We start from the raw sequence: 19,118 nt of genomic DNA, 5'->3' as shown, positions 1-19,118 counted from the left end.
GCCACCAATAGACTTTCCACCTAACAACTGTATTGTCAATATGACAGTCAGTGGGCAGGAGTGCAAAAATATTGGGGTTGACCAGAGGACATAGGTTCTAACGGAGGAGGAAAAGGTTCAAACCTCTGTCCCACTTTCCAGAGTTACTCACAAATTCTCCCGAGTTTTCCCCTTGATTCAAACTCAGAGAATGTCCGTAGCGAGTTCGTAGCGAGTCCATAGGAGTCCGTAGATATTTCGTAGTGGCTCGTAATGCCAGCCATAGGTACTCGAGTCATCAGGTAAATCGGGACGTTTTTTCAGCATGTCGAAAAATGTCCACAAGTAAAATAAATAGCCCCGAGTTTCTACTGCTGGCATCTCCGAGTTTGAATCAAGGGGAAAACTTGGGAGAATTCGTGAGTAACTTGGGCAAGTGGGACAGGGGCTTTAGAAAGGGTTTGAAGAATGTTTTTCCCAAGAGTGTAGTTCCAATCTGAAATGCATTTCTTCAGGTGACGGTGAAAGCAAATACTCTCCAACATTTTAAAACTTCTTGTTAAACACTTGAATCACTATGATGCAGTAGCCTCCAGATCAGGTGTTGGTGAATGGGATTATTATTTATAGATACTTAATGGTTAATATTGATGTAGAGGTCAGAGGGCCTCTTTCTGTGCAGCAAGACTCAAGAAACTCATCATTTTCAAAGTTAAAAAATTGTAGATACCGTAAATCCGAAAGTAAAACAGAAATGCTAGAAATACTCAGCAGGTTACAAAATCACATCTACTCGAAATGTTAACCCTGTTTTTCCATCAATGCTGCTGATCTGCTGAGTATTTACTGCATTTTCTAATTTTAACCACGCAACCCATCTTACCTTGCTTTGCAGAAAAGAAGCTGGGATCCCTGTGGAAGTTCAGTCGGCTTTGTAAATACCTGCAGAGTTGAGTCAGGCAGCTTATAGCAAGCATTGCCAAATATTGTTTTCCATCCCTTTCAAATGCTAACTTGGTCAACAAAAGAAGGTTCTAAAAGATTTAACAGTTAAAATAATTAGAACTGCATGAAAACGGGGGGGGGGGGGGGGGGGGGGGTAAACACCCCAATATATGCAAATGCAAATGGCAATTATCTGACAGTAGCCAGGAAGGTTTCAGGTTTGATTTCCCACCTGAAGCCATTGTGATGCCTCAGTTGCCATCCTGGAGTATACTTCATCCAGGATGGCAACAGAGGCATCACAGTGGCTTCAGTGCCCTGGATCATGCAAGGGAAGGCTCAAATATGAAACAGAAAATAAAACATAGAAAATAGGTGCAGGAGTAGGCCAGCACTTCGAGCCAGCACTGCCCCGATGAATAAACAGAATGCCACCTGGCAACCTAACAATAGTGCAAGAAAATAACTGAGCTGCTTTGTGATTTAAATACAATATTTAGCATTTTGTGGATGGGCAGGGATTAATTTTAAGTAAAATTGAGTATGAATAGGGTATGTGATAACTTTATGGTCAAATATTTGATTGTGAAGATAGTAATGCACTGTTTATGGAACAGTGCAGTGAAACACTTTTGCATGCTATAACGGAATAATGGATAAAAATTGGTCAATGGTTACTTTTAAATGACACAAACCTTTAAGATTACATATTATGAACATAAATAATTCTTATAATATTTTAGTCTGGGAAAGCAGCAGTTCTGTTATTCACCAGAGATAAGGCTTAAAATATGCAAATTTCTTCCCATGATCCAAGTACATATGCACATATGGCAGAATGCGTTATCAGGTCTACCAGAAACCAAATGAAATGATCTGATATAAACAGAATTTGGAGAAAAATAGAATAGGTAAACAAATTATATAGATAAGAGATATTATTTAGATATTGTTAGACATCCGACCGGTTTTACAAATTTAACTTGATGTGCTAAAGAATGAGGTCCTTAAAATCAGGAAGAATCTGACAAAACTTGATATTCAGTCCGTTGAATGCCAAAACATTACATAGTCTTCTGCAAAATTGAAGCTTTAATGAATACAAAATTTCAACCCAAAGACAATGTATTCTCTGAACAATAGAGGATTGTTCAAATGCTGACTTATGTTAGAAGGGAAAAGGCAGTCCGAAGAAGCCACTGAAGATGAATAGATACACTGCTGCCAACAATGTGTCTGATCTGGTTTGTCAAAGTTGTACATGCTTGGATTGTGTGTCTGCTTTGTTTAATGTGTGTGTAACTCAACATCAAAATAACAGAATAAACTGACTATTAATTTTTTTCTCATCAAGCTGGCTTCCACTACAAATCATTTTAAAATCTAACAATGTGTGAGGCATTCTTTAATTCTTTAATGCACTTTAATGCATTCTTTAATACCTTTAAAGAATCGGGCAGATGGGGCTCGTCAGCCTGGGAAGGCAGTCCATCTAGGAGAGGGAAAACTCTGATTTAAAACCTCCACTGCCTTGTGGCCATAACCAATCATGGAAAAGGCTCCAGGAGTAAACCTCAAGAAAATCCGGAGTCGCCCCTAAGGCAGTTTGTCGCTGTCTACAACCTCGCTCTGGCAGCTCCTGCGACAGCGCTGGTGCCAAACTGTAACGGCCCTGCGGTTCCTTTGGATCGATCAGGGATGTGGAGAGGGGGGGTGGGGGTAACGTGCTGCATGGGCAACAGGCTTGCATCCGACCAGGATGCATCACCCATGGTCAATCATGACCGAGAGGAGCCCACTTACTTAATACCCTTCATTCAGAATCATTGTTATAGCAAATACATTCCCATGATCCAGGCTTGAAAAACATCTAACACCATTGAACTCTGACTAAGTTACTGCCCCATCCCAGCCTCAGCTTAACTGTTCACTGAAATTTCAGCTTAATTAATCCCATTTTCTAAATCAATAGCATTATCACATCACAGCACTTCCAAAAAAGTGTTACTTAAAAGATCATAAAATTAACATCTGATTCATGGGAGGTAGACAAAAATGCTGGAGAAACTTAGTGGGCGAGGCAGCATCTACGGAGGGAAGGAAAAGCTGATGTTTCGGGTCGAGACCCTTCTTCAGACTGCCTTCGATTTTTCCAGCATCTGCAGTTCTTTCTTAAACATCCGATTCATGGGAATCAGGCACCAGTGTCTCTTAATTATGCAGCTGCAACTTAAACCATAGGTGGCCATCATAAACTGTCAATGAATCACTTCTACTGACATTCTGCAAAGATACTGTATAGCCTTTCATATTATTAGTTCCAATAAAAAAACAAACTTATTGCTAATCAAAATTTTTTTTTGAGAATCGTGCAGGAAAAAATGTTTTGTTGTTGTGAGTCTTCATGTTCCCATCATGAACGAGCCGTCACAGTGGTAGATTTTTTGCCTTACAATGCCTGAGAGGCGAGTTCTATCCTAACTGGGTGGTTGCCTGTATAGAGTTTGTATGTTCTCCCCGTGACCTGTGTGAGTTTTCACCAGGTGCTTCGATTTCCCCCCCAAACTCCAAAGACGTGCAGGTTTACAGGTTAATTGGCTTGGTATAATTGTAAATTGTCCCCAGTGTGTGTAGGATAGTTCTTAAGTGATAGGAGCAGAATTAGACCAATCAGCCCATCAAGACTACTCCACCATTCAATCATGGCTGCTCTATCTCTCCCTCCTAACCGCATTCTCCAGCCTTCTCCCCATAATCTCTGCTTTAAAAATATCCATTGACTTGGTCTCCACAATGTGTGGCAATCAATTCCACAGATTCGCCACCTTCTGCCTAAAGAAATTCCTCCTCATCTCCTTCTGAAGGTTGTGCCCTCTGGTCCTAGACTCCCACTCGTGGAAACATCCTCTCCACATCCACTCTATCCAGGTCATATGCCTTCTTCAACACTCTCTCTACTTGTGTTGCCACTTCTAGCGACCAAAAGACCTATGGACCCCAAGATCCCTTTGAACATTGATGCTGTTAAGGGTCTTGCCTTGCCATTGTACTGTATATTTGCCCTTTACATACGACCTCCCAAAGTGCAGTCTCTCCTGTCAAATAATTCAAGGGAGCTTGTGAAATTTCATGTATTTTGTGTTTTTATGACTGTTGGCAGATCAATTTCCCTCCTGGGATGAATAGTTCTACCGTATCGTACCGTATCTTCGTATTGCAATTTGATAGTGTGCGGGGTGATCGCTGGTAGGCCGAAGGGCCTGTTTCCATGCTGTATCTCTAAACATTTAAAAAAATATAAATGTAATGGGAATTAAAAGAAATTGAAGATAGGGTGCTTAATACGATGAACTATATAATAGAATTTCTAGGGCTCGAGCACTAGATTGCTAGTCCATTACCAATGTACAATCATTCCCAATTGTTAATCATGTTTCACTTATTAATTAATTGAAGGTGGTAAATTTTGTCTTTCGTACCTGAACAATCTTTGGACGTTGAAGAAAGATCTCAGTTGGAAAATCTTGCATGATTACGTCTTGTAAAAGCTCACATGTACTGCGAACTAAAGTGCGATTGCTACTTTTTAGAGAGCTGTTGAAAAGAAAAGAAATAGAAATGAATCTACCACTTTTTCCTATTGTATATTCAAGGTTGGGATGGTTGCTTCTAAAAATGGAAGCAATGAGACAATAATGTAGTACAAAAGCTCAGATCCCTGCAGAAATTCATTATTCTTTACCCATGTAAATTATTTATTTTTATTAATAGAATTAGATAAGCACAAAAAAAGCAAATCCACATATTTTATTATAAAACTGCAATAATGTCAGTCATACGCACAACATGGTAAAACATGTTTATTAAAGTCTACTCACAGTACACTTCAGCATGGTGTTAAAGCAAGCGTAACAGCTACTCAGACTAACTATATGAACTGAATTCAGATATAAACCGCGTAGTGGGCGGAGCTTCTAGATTGCTACAATTTGTTAGTATGAAGTAACCAATCTTCATCTTTCTTTACAGAAATGAAATAAGACACAACTAAAATGCAAGCCAATAAGCAGAAACACATTAATACGTGGTGGCTAAATAATACAGTAGCCGAAATGCTAATGACACACACAGGGATGTATGGATGGTTACATCTAAGGGGTGGCCTACAGACCCGTCCGGCGCGTGCAATATAAATCCACGCCTTCTCCTTTCACCGGGGAAGTGACTGGGGAAGTGACCGGGGACGACAGAGTGGAGGCGGCGAAGCTGGCGAGTAGGGCGCCGAACACTGTGGAGAGGCCACAGGGGGCACGGTCAGTGGTTGTTCTGCAGCAACTAGGCGTGAGGGAGCAGTTGGCCCGGCAGTGAGAGGGTACATCAAACGTGTGACCTCTGGATACGGAGTCGCAGGAAGGAAATTTTGAAGGTTGCATCTGTAAATGCCCCCGTCCACGCTTACCAGGTAAGAGCGCGGTTCTTTGGCAGGGCTGTGAATGTGAACCAAACAGCTTTAGCCCTTACCGGTCTGAAGGCAAACAACCTTTCCACTGGAGTGAGGTTTAAGTGGTTTGCTGGACTTGTCGAAAGATCATTTCTGTGCATTGCATTTCAGTTCTCAAGGAGGTGGCCCTAAAATCGTGGATGCATTGGTGATCATTTTCCAATGTTCTCTTGACTCTGAATCAGTTCCTGTAGACTGTGGACAATGTAACCCCACTTTTTAAGAAAGGAGGGAGAGAGAAAACAGGGAATTATAGACCATTTAACCTTACATCGGTGTTGGGGAAGATGCTCGAGTCGATTACTAAAGATGTTATAGCAGTGCATTTGGAAAGCAGTGATAGGATCGCTCAAAGTCAGCATGGATGTATGAAGGGGAAAATCATGCTTGACTAATCTTCTGAAATTTTTTGATGTAATAAGCAGAATGGATGTGAGAGCCAGTGGATATAGAAACATAGAAAATAGGTGCAGGAGTAGGCCATTTGGCCCTTCGAGCCTGCACCACCATTCAATATGATCATGGCTGATCATCCAACTCAGTATCCTGTACCTGCCTTCTCTCCATACCCCCTGATCCCTTTAGCCACAAGGGCCACATCTAACTCCCTCTTAAATATAGCCAATGAACTGGCCTCAACTACCTTCTGTGGCAGAGAATTCCAGAGATTCACCACTCTCTGTGTGAAAAAATGTTTTTCTCATCTTGGTCCTAAAAGATTTCCCCCTTATCCGTAAACTGTGACCCCTTGTTCTGGACTTCCCCAACATCGGGAACAATCTTCCTGCATCTAGCCTGTCCAACCCCTTAAGAATTCTGTAAGTTTCTATAAGATCCCCCCTCAATCTTCTAAATTCTAGCGAGTACAAGCCGAGTCTATCCAGTCTTTCTTCATATGAAAGTCCAAACATCCCAGGAATCAGTCTGGTGAACCATCTCTATACTCCCTCTATGGCAAGAATGTCTTTCCTCGGGTTAGGAGACCAAAACTGTACGCAATACTCCAGGTGTGGTCTCACCAAGACCCTGTACAACTGCAGTAGAACCTCCCTGCTCCTATACTCAAATCCTTTTGCTATGAATGCTAACATACCATTGGCTTTCTTCACTGCCTGCTGCACCTGCATGCCTACTTTCAATGACTGGTGTACCATGACACCCAGGTCTCGTTGCATCTCCCCTTTTCCTAATCGGCCACCATTCAGATAATAGTTTACTTTCCTGTTTTTGCCACCAAAGTGGAGAACCTCACATTTATCCACATTATACTGCATCTGCCATGCATTTGCCCACTCACCCAGCCTATCCAAGTCACATTGCAGCCTCCTAGCATCCTCCTCACAGCTAACACTGCCCCCCCCCCCCCCGCTTCGTGTCATCCGCAAACTTGGAGATGTTGCATTCAATTCCCTCGTCCAAATCATTAATATATATTGTAAATAGCTGGGGTCCCAGCACTGAGCCTTGCGGTACCCCACTAGTCACAGCCTACCATTCTGAAAAGGACGCGTTCACTCCTACTCTTTTCTTCCTGTCTGCCAGCCAGTTCTCTATCCACATCAATACTGAACCCCCAATACCGTGTGCTTTAAGTTTGTATACTAATCTCTTATGTGGGACCTTGTCGAAAGCCTTCTGAAAGTCCAGATATAACACATCCACTGGTTCTCCCTTATCCACTCTACTAGTTACATCCTCGAAACATTCTATAAGATTCGTCAGACATGATTTACCTTTCATAAATCCATGCTGACTTTGTCCAATGATTTCACCACTTTCCAAATGTGCTGCTATCCCATCTTTAATAACTGACTCTAGCAGTTTCCCCACTACCGATGTTAGACTAACTGGTCTGTAATTCCCCGTTTTCTCTCTCCCTCCTTTTTTAAAAAGTGAGGTTATATTAGCTACCCTCCAATCCTCAGGAACTACTCCAGAATCCAAAGAGTTTTGAAAAAATTATCACTAATGCATCCACTATTTCTGGGGTTACTTCCTTAAGTACTCTGGGATGCAGCCTATCTGGCCCTGGGGATTTATCGGCCTTTAATCCATTTAATTTACCTAACACCACATCCCGGCTAACCCGGATTTCACTCAGTTCCTCCATCTCATTTGACCCCTTTGATCACCATTGATATGGTGCATCTGGACTTTCAAAAAGCCTCTGACAAGGTCCCACACATGTGATCAGTGCGCAAAATTAGAGCACATAGCATTGGGGGTTGGGTATTGGCATGGATAGAAAACTGGTTGGCAGACAGGAAGCAAAGAGAAGGAATTAATGGGTCCTTTTCAGAATGGCAGTCAGTGGGGTGCTGCAAGGCTCAGTGCTGGGATCCCATTTATTTACAATATATATTGTACTTGGACTTGGACAAGGGAATTAAATGTGACATCTCCAAGTTTGCAGATGACACAAAGTTGGGTGGCAGTGCGAGTTGCGAGGAGGATGCTATGAGGCTGCAGGGTACTTGGATAGGTTGGGTGAGTGGGCAGATGCATGACAGATGCAGTATAATGTGGATAGATGTCAGGTTATCCACTTTGGTGGCAAGAGCAAGAAAGCAAATTATTATCTGGATGGTGTCAGAATAGGAAAAGGGGAGGTGCAACGAGACCTGGGTGTGCTTGTACATCAGTCACTGAGAGTAAGTTCAAGGTTCAAATGTATTTGTCACATGCACCATGCAGTGAAATGAATTTACCATGCAGCGTTACAATTAAAAAAGGACATAATACACAACATACTTCAACACAGACATCCACCACAGCATTCTTCACTGTGGTGGAAGGCAATAAAATTCAGACATTCTTCCTCCTCCTCCTCCTTTGATCACCCGTGGTCGGGGCCCCGACCCTCCGTAGTCGCCGCTAAGGACGGCCCGATGTTCAAGCCCTCTGGTCGGAACGCCGACTTCGGGACAGGTCAGGCACACCACGCGACCCGGAGCTCCCAATCTGTCACCTCCTTACCAGAGACCGCGGCTTCCAGATGCTGCAGGCCACAGGCTGGCGGTCGGAGCTCTTCTCCGGTGACCCCCGGCAAGAGATCGCCCTCTCCACGATGAAAGGTCCACTCCACGCCTGCCGCCAGAATCTCCACTGACCAAGGCTCCAAGATGTTGTCGGCCGCAGGCCAGCGGTCGGAGCTCTTCTCCGGCGACACCTTGCAAGGAGTCGCCTCACTCCACGATGTTAAAGTCTCCGCTGCGCCGCCGCTGAAGCTCTGGGCCCGACTCCAGGAAAGGCCGCACCAAACCAGTTGTAAGGCCACGAGGAGGGAGGCGAAGAAGCGTGCAGGTACAGCAGGCAGTGAAGAAAGCTAATGGCATGTTGGCCTTCATTGCGAGAGGAATTGAGTTAAGGAGCAAGGAGGTCCTACTACAGTTGTACAGGGACCTGGTGAGACCGCACCTGGAGTATAGTGTGCAATTTGAGGAAGGACATTATTGCTATTGAGGGAGTGTGGCGTAGGTTCACCAGGATAATTCCCGGGATGGCGGGACTGACATATGATGAAAGAATGGGTCGACTGGGCTTGTATTGACTAGAGTTTAAAAGGATGAGAGGGATTCTTATAGAAACATATAAAATTCTTAAAACGATTGGACAGGCCAGATGCACGAAAAATGTTCCCAATGTTCAGGCAGATCAGAACCAGGGGTCACAGTTTAAGAATAAGGGGTAGGCCATTTAGGACTGAGATGAGGAAAATCTTCTTCACCCAGAGAGTTGTGAATCTGTGGAATTCTCTGTGGAAGGCAGTGGAGGCCAATTCACTGGATTTTTTCAAGAGAGTTAGATTCACCTCTTAAGGCTAAAGGAATCAAGGGATATGGGGAAAAAGCAGGAACGGTGTACTGATTTTAGATGATCAGCCATGATCATATTGAATGGTGGTGCTGGCTCAAAGGACCAAATGGCCTACTCCTGTACCTATTTTTCTATGTTTCTATGTTCAGACTCAACGCATCCATCAATTAGCTATCCCTTATAACCATATAACCATATAACAATTACAGCACGGAAACAGGCCATCTCGGCCCTTCAAGTCCATGCCGAACACTTATTTTCCCTTAGTCCCATCTACCTGCACTCAGACCATAACCCTCCATTCCTTTCCCGTCCATATACCTATCCAATTTATAAGACCTAACTTGTTCAACCTTTCTCTGTAACTTAGTTGCTGAAACCCAGGCAACATTCTAGTAAATCTCCTCTGTACTCTCTCTATTTTGTTGACATCCTTCCTATAATTAGGCGACCAAAATTGTACACCATACTCCAGAATTGGCCTCACCAATGCCTTGTACAATTCAAACCATACATTTTCAAAAAAGGTTGTCTTTCGTTTCCCAAAATTATTCATATCTCTATTAAAACTTATTAAAACCTACCTCTCATTGGACAGAAGAACATGCCTGTCTGTCGTTGTCAGGGTTAACCAGGGGAAGGTTGAATATTTCAGACATTTCACCGCATCGTTAACTGAAAACAAGAGCACACATCAAAACGACGATGGAAAATAATATTGTAAAGTTTGCCCACCTATACCCAACATTAATAACAAATTGAATACCTTGTGCAATATGTAGGAATGAACTGCAGATGCTGGTTTACCTACTACCCATGTCACCCATACCTTCTATCCAGAGATGCTGCCTGTCCCACTGAGTTACTCCAGCATTTTGTGTCTGCCTTGTGCAATGCTGAGACTGGAGGTTGCCTGCCCCTCTTCCACTTTCATCCAACAGAAGCACTTATTGGAACCTCAGAAGAAAAGTCTGCCCAATAGATAGTGTAAAATCAACCCTTGGGAGACAACATTCTTCTTCCTGTTTGCGATTTATCCATTGGGCGTTACCAAAAACTTGTCACCGCTCTCTGTCCATGCCAAAATAACGTGAAAGATACAAGTCCCAATGGAGACCAAATCCAACCAGTAGCTGTCTTCAAGCAACCCTCTTCATTACAGCAACCCTCTTCACAAATGTTCTGCCTTAATATTTCTGCCTTAATATTCTGCCTTAATTTTCTTCTCTCCTCTGCAAAAACTTTGCCATTGTAAAGAACCTGATCTGGAGGATGAGCAGAAAATTGTTCACCTTTTGTCATTTCCACCCCAACACCGCTTCAATCTCAGTTATCACCAAGTTAAAGATGACACCTGGATGTGCAAGGCCAAATATTTAACTTCGTCACATATCAACCCTATAATGTTAATGGGCCTTAAACTAAAAATGTAAACCACTGTTCAAACCTTGCCACAAACATGGTCGTCCCATTTCATGAGGGCACTGCTCAACAAGAACAGGCATCAACTGCAACCTCCAGCCACTACAGGTGATGGTGGAAGTAGATACGGGAGTGATGTTTAAGAGGCATTAAATTAGACCCATGAATGGACAGAAAATGGAGGAATCTGGACCATATGCAGCCAGCAGAATGTTTAAAGAAGCCAACATTTTCAGCACTGACAACATGGTTGAGGGGTTTGTTCCTGTAATGCAGAAGCTTGAAAGCGTGCACCACCACTCAGCATCAGCTTCTTCCCCTGTTATCAGGGTTCTAGACAGTCCTTCCATAACATACTGTACCGTTATCTCTACCCCATTGCACACTTTGGACTTTGTCTCTGGAACTGGTGTGTTTCAATGTCGAGAACTATATTCTGCACTCTGTATCTTTCCCTTCTGTCGACCTATTGTACGGGAGTTTGGCTTGATTGCATTTATGTATAGTATTATCTGATTTGTTTGGATAGCATATAGTGTTACACTGTACCTAAGTACATCTGACAGTAATAAACCTAAACCTGTACTGTACTGTTGTACGTTCTATGTTCACATTGCTCTTAGTTATGCCAAAATATTTTATTTCCAGGTGACAGTAAAAAAATACATGTCATGAATACCCTCCAAGCCTTCTTTAAGAAATGTACTTCCTCACAACTCATGGTAATTCCAAGGCTATTTAAAGCACACAGGAAAGAACAAACCACCTCAAGTCTCTCTGATTGGAGTACATGGAGACCAAGTGCAAACGTCCCATCAGCCTCCAAGTGAGATGAACTGATCCCTCCAATTATTCATCTTCTGTGTTAGCAAGGCTCCAAAAACTATTCTGCAATGTTTCCTAAAGTAAACTCATACCATTACACCAAAAGGACTCCGAACAACATCACACTGAAAAGATTTTATTTACTTCTCTCCAACTGCAATAGCATAATAGCTATCCAATATCAATGTAGAAAGATTTGTTGATCTGCTCATGCAGTTTTGTAGAATACGTACCATGCATATTCCACGAGGCTGACAAAGATCAATACAATCTTAACATCTGGGGTTGTGCTTATGAAAAAGAAATTTGGTACTAAATTGATGCAAGTTTTAAAATGTCACAACGAGTCCTTTAGTCGATTTTTACAAGCCTTTGATTAAACTACACCCTTTCATTACTCAGCCTCATCTTCCTTACAACATAGTTACTCCTATCACTTATGATCTTATTAGATTCTTGATTAGCACGGGTGTCAGAGGTTATGGGGAGAAGCCATGATTGAATGGCAGAGTAGACTTGATGGGCCGAATGGCCTAATTCTGCTCCTATTACTTATGGTCAAGATAGTTCTTTGTAATAAAAATGCAAAAGTAGATGAAGATATTTCAAATCGGAAAGTTTAAATCTTCTAAAGACATGGACACAAATCTGGAAGCATCCAAACATTCTTGAAAACTCACCAACAGCTTTCCGGGGTGGAATTTCATTTGGTTCCACTTGACTGCCACTGTGTCGCTGAAAGTAACCAACCATTGTTTCTTCCTCCTCGGGTGGTACAATCGGCATGACTGCAAAAATGTTTTTTTTTTAAACTTTCAGTTTTTGGACACCCAATGAAATACATATATCACAGCATTTTAAAACTCAAAATTTCCAAAATCTTCAACAAAAAATTTGCTTCTACAGCATTTTTATATGGGGCAATTTGTTTGACATATTGCTCGTTTTAATTTTTATAACATTTTGAGTTTAAAATACATTTCCTTTGCTTTCCTTGCAGCTTACCAATGCAATTTCTTTGGTCAGAGATATTATCAGGAAAATCGTGTTGACTTTTTTGATAATCAGTAGCATGGCAAATATTTATTCTCCACCAATAATTCGCAAACGGAATAGAATATGCCATATCAAAGAGCAACTCAAGAATCCACCACATTGTCTATTCTGGATCACATAAGAATATGACTATCCTTCTCTGTAGGACATCGGTAAATCAGATTAGTTTTTATGATCATCCAGTAATTTCATATTCCTAGCTAATACTAGTTTGGTTTTTTTAAGTCCATAAATTGTATTATTTGAATGTATCTCTGGATGGAAAATCAACATAAAGGAAGCAGGCAAATAAAAAAATAATAGAAAATAATTGAGGGGTCATTGACCTGCATTGTTGACTTTATTCATCTTTCTGTAGATACAACCAGAATGGAGAGAATTTGATGATTCCTCCATCACCTGACAGACTAAATTTAAAAATGTTCAATATCTGGGACAGTGCACGTCATCTCAGCAATGCACACTAATTGAGAGGTAGATCTGCGGTACAAATTATGCAATTTTAAATAGCTTTTGGCAACCACAAAATACATTACGCAACGACTAGGCTTTCATTGGTTGTGACTGCATTGTCCAGGATGGATTTTGATGTAAAAAGACAACTCACAGCAGATTCCAAAATGTAGGCCTCCCACAGGAGCATCATAACCAATTCAACCTCTGCCAGATGTTATAAACACATGAGCCAGCATTCCAAGCATTTGTTGGCTCCTGATGCCTAAGAGGTCCATCTGTCATATTGGCAGCAGTAGTAAGACTTTCTAAGGAAGCAACCCTTACAGCAAAAATGATTTGGTAAATGAGGGAATTCTATGTGTTAGGGTTTAAACAAATAGTAGGTTGATTTTTACCGCGTTAGTAGTTATACAATTTAGGAAATTTTGTTGCAAATGTATAGGACTCTCACGCATTTCGTTTTCAAAGCCATTTCCTTAGGAAAGGTATCCTTAGTTTAGAAAAAGTCAACAAAAATTACACTGGAATGATTCCTCGGGTAAACTGATTGTCCCAGAATGAATAATGGAGTGATTGAAAACATCAACGTTCTGATTTAAAATAGTGAAAGATCTCCTCGTTGAAACACCTAAGATTAGAAGCGCTACACCAATGCAGCACACACAGTGAACTCAAATTGAACAGCGATATAATAAATTAATATAACGCACATGCTCAGTATTAGATCCATTATGTTTTATATTAACCTGCACAGATTACCTTTGTCAGAGGATTTTAAAGATTGTGACCGATAGGCAACTGCAGGATCAACATCCACAATTGTATCAGGCAGTTTAAGCAGATCATCCATGACCTCGTCAATGCAGATCTGAAGATTTGGCTCCACATTGGGTCGAAGTTGTGCTAGAAATTCCAAAGCCCCAATTTCTCGAAACATTTGAGCCGCTGAAGAATACTTTAGTCCCAAAAGACAAAAGGTACATGTTAGACTGGCAATGCAGATTTCATTCTTAGAAACTCTCAATAAATCAGGCAGCATCGGTAGAAAATAAAATCAAGAATTAACATTTCAGGTTCAAGATTTTTTGCCAGTAGTCCTGAACTGTTAATTATTTTTCTTTCCACAAATGCTGCCTGATCTGCTAAACGTTTCCAGCATTTTTTTGATTTTCAATTTTTATTCTTCGTTTTACAGTTTAAAATGACATGACGTAACTGTATCTGAAATGCTTATCTAAGGTATCTAAGTGCTTATGTGTAGTAATACTTGTACTAAACTGTATACAAAGATGAATTTCACTGTACCTCGGTACATGTGACAGTACCATATTATATATATATATATATATATATATATATATATATAATTTATATTAACAACAGATGATAAGATGTAAAATATTCAAACTAGATAAGAAAATTGTTCAAGAGAAAGATATACAGAGTCTACAAATAAATAATGGACAGTTTAAGCAGGTGAACAAAGCAAGCAGCAGCTAGAAGAACCTGAAGTTATGCACTATATGAATATAGTGCAAATATTGGTGTACAGGAGAGATCTTGGACATAATGAAGTCCGCTTTTACAGTAAGCAACTGGGAAGACAATCAATGTTTGTTGTGGACTCGGTGGGCCGAGAGCCGTTTCCATGCTGCATCTCTGAAACTAAAGATTGAAACAGCACTCCTCCAGGTTGGGGATGTTTAATTAATGAATCTTCACTGCAATGAAAGACAATTAATTTTAATTTGTTACTTTACAAAGCTTTTCCACCTTCAACAAATAGTAAGGAAAAGATTTGTACACCATCTTTCAAACATGAGTTCATAAATACCAGCAACATTATTTTTGATTGGGTCAATCAGGAAATGTCCGTTAAATAAATTAGCTACTTAAAACGAAGGAAACAAAACTCTCAGCACTTGAGCTGTTCTACCTGACAACATTGGTGATAAATGAATACAGCTCAATCATTGATCCTACTCAAGGCCAAGAAAAATGATTTTTGGACACCACAGGATTCAGGAAACAAGAAAAAATGGCTGGAAGTGAGATTCGCAGACATGGTCAGGTTTGAGGGCTATTACAGCCTACATCTGAAGCATTGTATATTTTTATGTGCTTAACCGATTAAACTAAAAAATATTTTTCTGGTCAATTATCTTATTACTATTTGTAGGAAAGAACATGTTTAAAAATTAGCTATGACACTTGAAGGGTCAAATGTAAGGTGAAAGTATACAGTTAAAAGCAGCAGCCTTAACAGCACTGATGTACAAAGGGATATTGGAGTCCAAGAACCTAGCTCCCTGAAGGTAGCCATGCGATTATAGAGTGGCAAAGAAGATGCTTGGTATGTTTGCCTTCATCATCCAGGGCTTTGAGTACAAGAGTCAGAAAGTCATGTTGTGACTTCATAAAACATAGGTTAAACCACGATTCGAGTATTGTGTTTCGTTCTGATTGTCCTATTACAGGGAGAATGTGGAGGGTTTGAAAAGGGTGCAGAAGAGGTTTACCAGGATGCTGCCTGCCTTAGAGATTATAAGCTCCAATGAGAGTGGAGACACACAAGAAACTACACATGCTGAAATCGTAAGCGGAAAGCAAAGTTTTAGAAGAAATCAGTGGGTCAGGCAGCTATAAAGAGAGGTTGGAAAAACTTGGATTGCTCTCACTGAAGCATCTGTGGCTGAGGCAACATCTAATAGAAGTTTATAAAATTAAGAGAGGCATAGATAGGATAGTCAGAATCATTTCCCCAAAGGTAGAAATGTCCGATAATTGAGGACAAGGGAGATGTGTGGGGCAAGTTTTGTTTTCACCCAGAGAGCGGTAGGTGCCTGGAGTGGTGTTGGAAGCAGATATGATAGTGGCATGTAAGCTTTCAGAAATGCACATAAAGTTGCAGGGTATGGAGAGATATTGACCATGCACAGTCAAGAGGGATTAATTTAATTTGGCATCATGTTTGGCACAGGCCCAAAGGCCCTGTTCCTGTGCTGTACTATATGTTATATGATATTTATCTGTAGTATACCAATGAAAACGAGTGAAAACAACTGAAGCATCATGTTGGCTTTGATGCACATGGGAAATCTTGGGGTTGGAAGGGCACCATATAAATACAATTCTCTCCTAGTCTTATCATATGGTCTCACCCGGCCTTCAAAAGAGTTAGATGAAAAATTCAAATTTTATTTTTACAATGAGCAAACGATAAGTATGCAAACAGGAGTCATGGCCTTCATTTATTATTCGAATAGCTTATATGAGGTGGTGAAAAAATAATGAAATGGATTTAGGCTGGATGTGAGCAGTAAACTTCATTAAATCTTCAACTATTTAACATGGATATCCAGCCATCACATTCCTGATAAATGATGCAGACTTGGTGTTGAAACACATGCACTCATGGAGTTATCAAGTACAGGAAAAGGCCCTTTTGCCCAACACTTCCATGCCAATTAAGATACCCTATCTATTAACTACATAACTCACCTAGTTTATAGAAATAAATTGGCCAATTTAAATCCAAAAATTCTTTTTTTTTTTTAACATTGTCAGTAGTTACAAATCAAAGGACAACAGTAAACACACCACTTCCCAATACCTAATACATTTAAGTGTTTCTTCTTCAGTGATTCATCTCACACAAATAACTTACCTTTACAAGTTGCCCGCATAGCTTGAATACATCTTCTTGCATTGGAACTATTGGGAAGTTGAACCATTCAAATAGTCGTACAAAAAGGGTTTTTTCTTGTGCCAAATCAATAATAGAAATCAATCCATGATCAATTTTGCTCAAAATATTCTTCAGGGCGCGAATTCTAATTTCCACCAGCTGGTGACCTGCAAAAACAATGTAAAAGCCAAGATCCATTTTGAAAATTTGATCTTTCAAAGTGATGATTTGGTTACTCGCTTTACAAACTGCAGGGATATGGCTAATGGGGAGCTGTGTGTCCTCCATTTCTGCACTCTATAGATAACCCAAAATCCCAGTAATATGGAACTGCTATCCATCATTTCCATTGATTCTGGGACTGAACCACCAACATTATCATCAGTCTGAAGGACCTGACATGAAACATCACCGATCTTTGTCATCCAGAGATGCTACGTGGCCAGCTGAGTTACTCCAGCATTTTGTGTTTTATTTTAAACCCAGCATCTGCAGTTCCTTTTGTCTACATCAATACTACATGCGGAATATAGCCCAACCAATAAGGGGACGGCAAATAAACAAACAAAGGTGCTGCGCAAAATCATCACTTATCTTGGGCAACTTACCTTACCTTCCTTTCAAGATACTGAAAATAATATTCGGGGTGGGAAGAAGGGCCGAAAGGGAATTATATAACTCTTAGCTCTTGAAATGTTCTCATTATCAGTCAGCTTCAGGCACCAAGCAGCCTAACATTATATCCCTGACGGACTGGATCTCCAATACCAGGCACTGAAGCTCTTTATTTCAGAGACAGTTAATTTGAATGATTCAATGCCTGTGATTATGCATACATGCAAGCAGCCTGTGACTATGTGATAGATAAAAAAAGAACTTTACTCCCACTGATTTATCTTTACAACCCTTAAAACTCAGCTACCAGAACTTGAAGCTAAGATCATCTTGTGTTTGGACAGCATGCTGAAAAATTGGGAATTGATATCTGCAGCATGTAAAATACTGCTCAAGAAAGGTTACAGGAATAATATTCTGCCACTACAAAAACAATAATATAATGAGTTATATCTTCCTGGTTATAGCTGGTGTACGAAGGGAATAATTTGCATTCAAACATTCCGACATTTTTGCCTCCTCCAACGGGATCCCACCACGTCACATCTTCCCATCTCCATCCATTTCTGCTTTCCACAGATGCCATTTCCTCCACAACTCTCTGGTACACTCATCCCTTCCCACCCAAACCTCCCCCCCAGGTATCTTCCCCAGCATCCGCAGGAGATGCAACACCTGCCAATATACCTCCCCCTCGACTTCATTCAGGGACCCCGACAGAACTTTCAGGCGAGGCAGAGGTTCACATGCACCTCCTCCAACTTTATCTATTGTATCCACTGTTTAAAGATATGGACTCCTGTATATCGCGAGACCGAGCACAAACTGGGCAATTGTTTCGTTGAACACATTTGCTCAGTCTGCCTTGGCCTACACAAACTCCCAGTTGCCAAACACTTTAACTTCCCTTCCCAAATTGACCTTTCTGTCCTGGTCCTCCTCCAATGTCAGAGTGAGACCAAACGCAAACTGGACGGACAGCACCTCATATTTCACATGGGCAGCTTACATTCCAACAGTATGAATATTGATTTCTCTAATTTCAAGTAACCCTTGCATTCCCTCTCACTTTCCATTCACTCCATCACCCGAGTCATCCTACTGCTTTCAGGGTCGTCCTGTTTGTATCTACTCAATATCACCTGTTCCACAGTCAACAATAGACCATTGTGGGTTCTACCTTTCCTTGGTCATAGTTGCTGGCTTTGATTTGTTCTTTTCATACCTTTCATTCATTTGTTCTTTGTACTTTTTCATACCTCTAGTTTCCCTCTCCCCCGACTCTCACTCTGAAGAAAGGTCTCAACCCGAAACGACACCTATTCCTTTTCTCCAGAGATGTTGCCTGATACGCTGAGTTATTCCATCATTTGTGTCTATCTTCGGTGTAAACCAGAATCTACAGTTCCTTCCTACACATAAAAACCACTAAACTGCTTCTCAACTTTGACGAAAAGGGAACATTGTGTCCGGATTTGCTTCACATGAAGAGTATGCTGGGGATGAAAGATGCAGGATCAGACTAACAGAGGGTTGCTTGTGGTTGAGGTCCTGCCACCTAATCCACGGATGCAGAGGACAAGAGAATTTGGCTGCGGATATTGGCCGAGAGGAATGTTAGCAGACAAGAATCAGAACAAACCAAACCAACATGCTTAACTCAACCAACAGTGTTTTCGACATAAGCCAATAATAGATTTTAAAAGAAAGAAAGTTTACTTCATCAAAGCAACAAACAATCTGCTGGAGGAACTCAACGGGTAGAACAGCAACCAAGGATAGAAAGGAAATGTCGATATTTCGAGACAAAATCCT

At 41.0% G+C, this 19,118-nt stretch overlaps 1 protein-coding gene across 1 annotated transcript in view; it reads right to left on the bottom strand.

Moving 5' to 3' along the window:
• Positions 1 to 19,118, bottom strand: part of rttn (rotatin) — a 235,429-nt gene that overhangs the window by 211,089 nt on the left and 5,222 nt on the right. Inside the window, exons 2-7 of the mRNA XM_033018928.1 lie at positions 16,668 to 16,855; positions 13,760 to 13,955; positions 12,169 to 12,276; positions 9,826 to 9,916; positions 4,404 to 4,518; positions 863 to 1,013 (exon numbers count right to left, since the gene is read on the bottom strand). Of these exons, the coding sequence (XP_032874819.1) occupies positions 863 to 1,013; positions 4,404 to 4,518; positions 9,826 to 9,916; positions 12,169 to 12,276; positions 13,760 to 13,955; positions 16,668 to 16,855 (849 nt within the window). The remainder of the gene's footprint in view (positions 1 to 862; positions 1,014 to 4,403; positions 4,519 to 9,825; positions 9,917 to 12,168; positions 12,277 to 13,759; positions 13,956 to 16,667; positions 16,856 to 19,118) is intronic.

This window comes from Amblyraja radiata, chromosome 4 (genome assembly GCF_010909765.2).
Source record: "Amblyraja radiata isolate CabotCenter1 chromosome 4, sAmbRad1.1.pri, whole genome shotgun sequence".
Taxonomy (NCBI): domain Eukaryota; kingdom Metazoa; phylum Chordata; class Chondrichthyes; order Rajiformes; family Rajidae; genus Amblyraja; species Amblyraja radiata.
The sequence above is the reverse complement of the archived record's forward strand: the minus strand, read 5'-3'. Positions and strand labels throughout refer to the sequence as shown.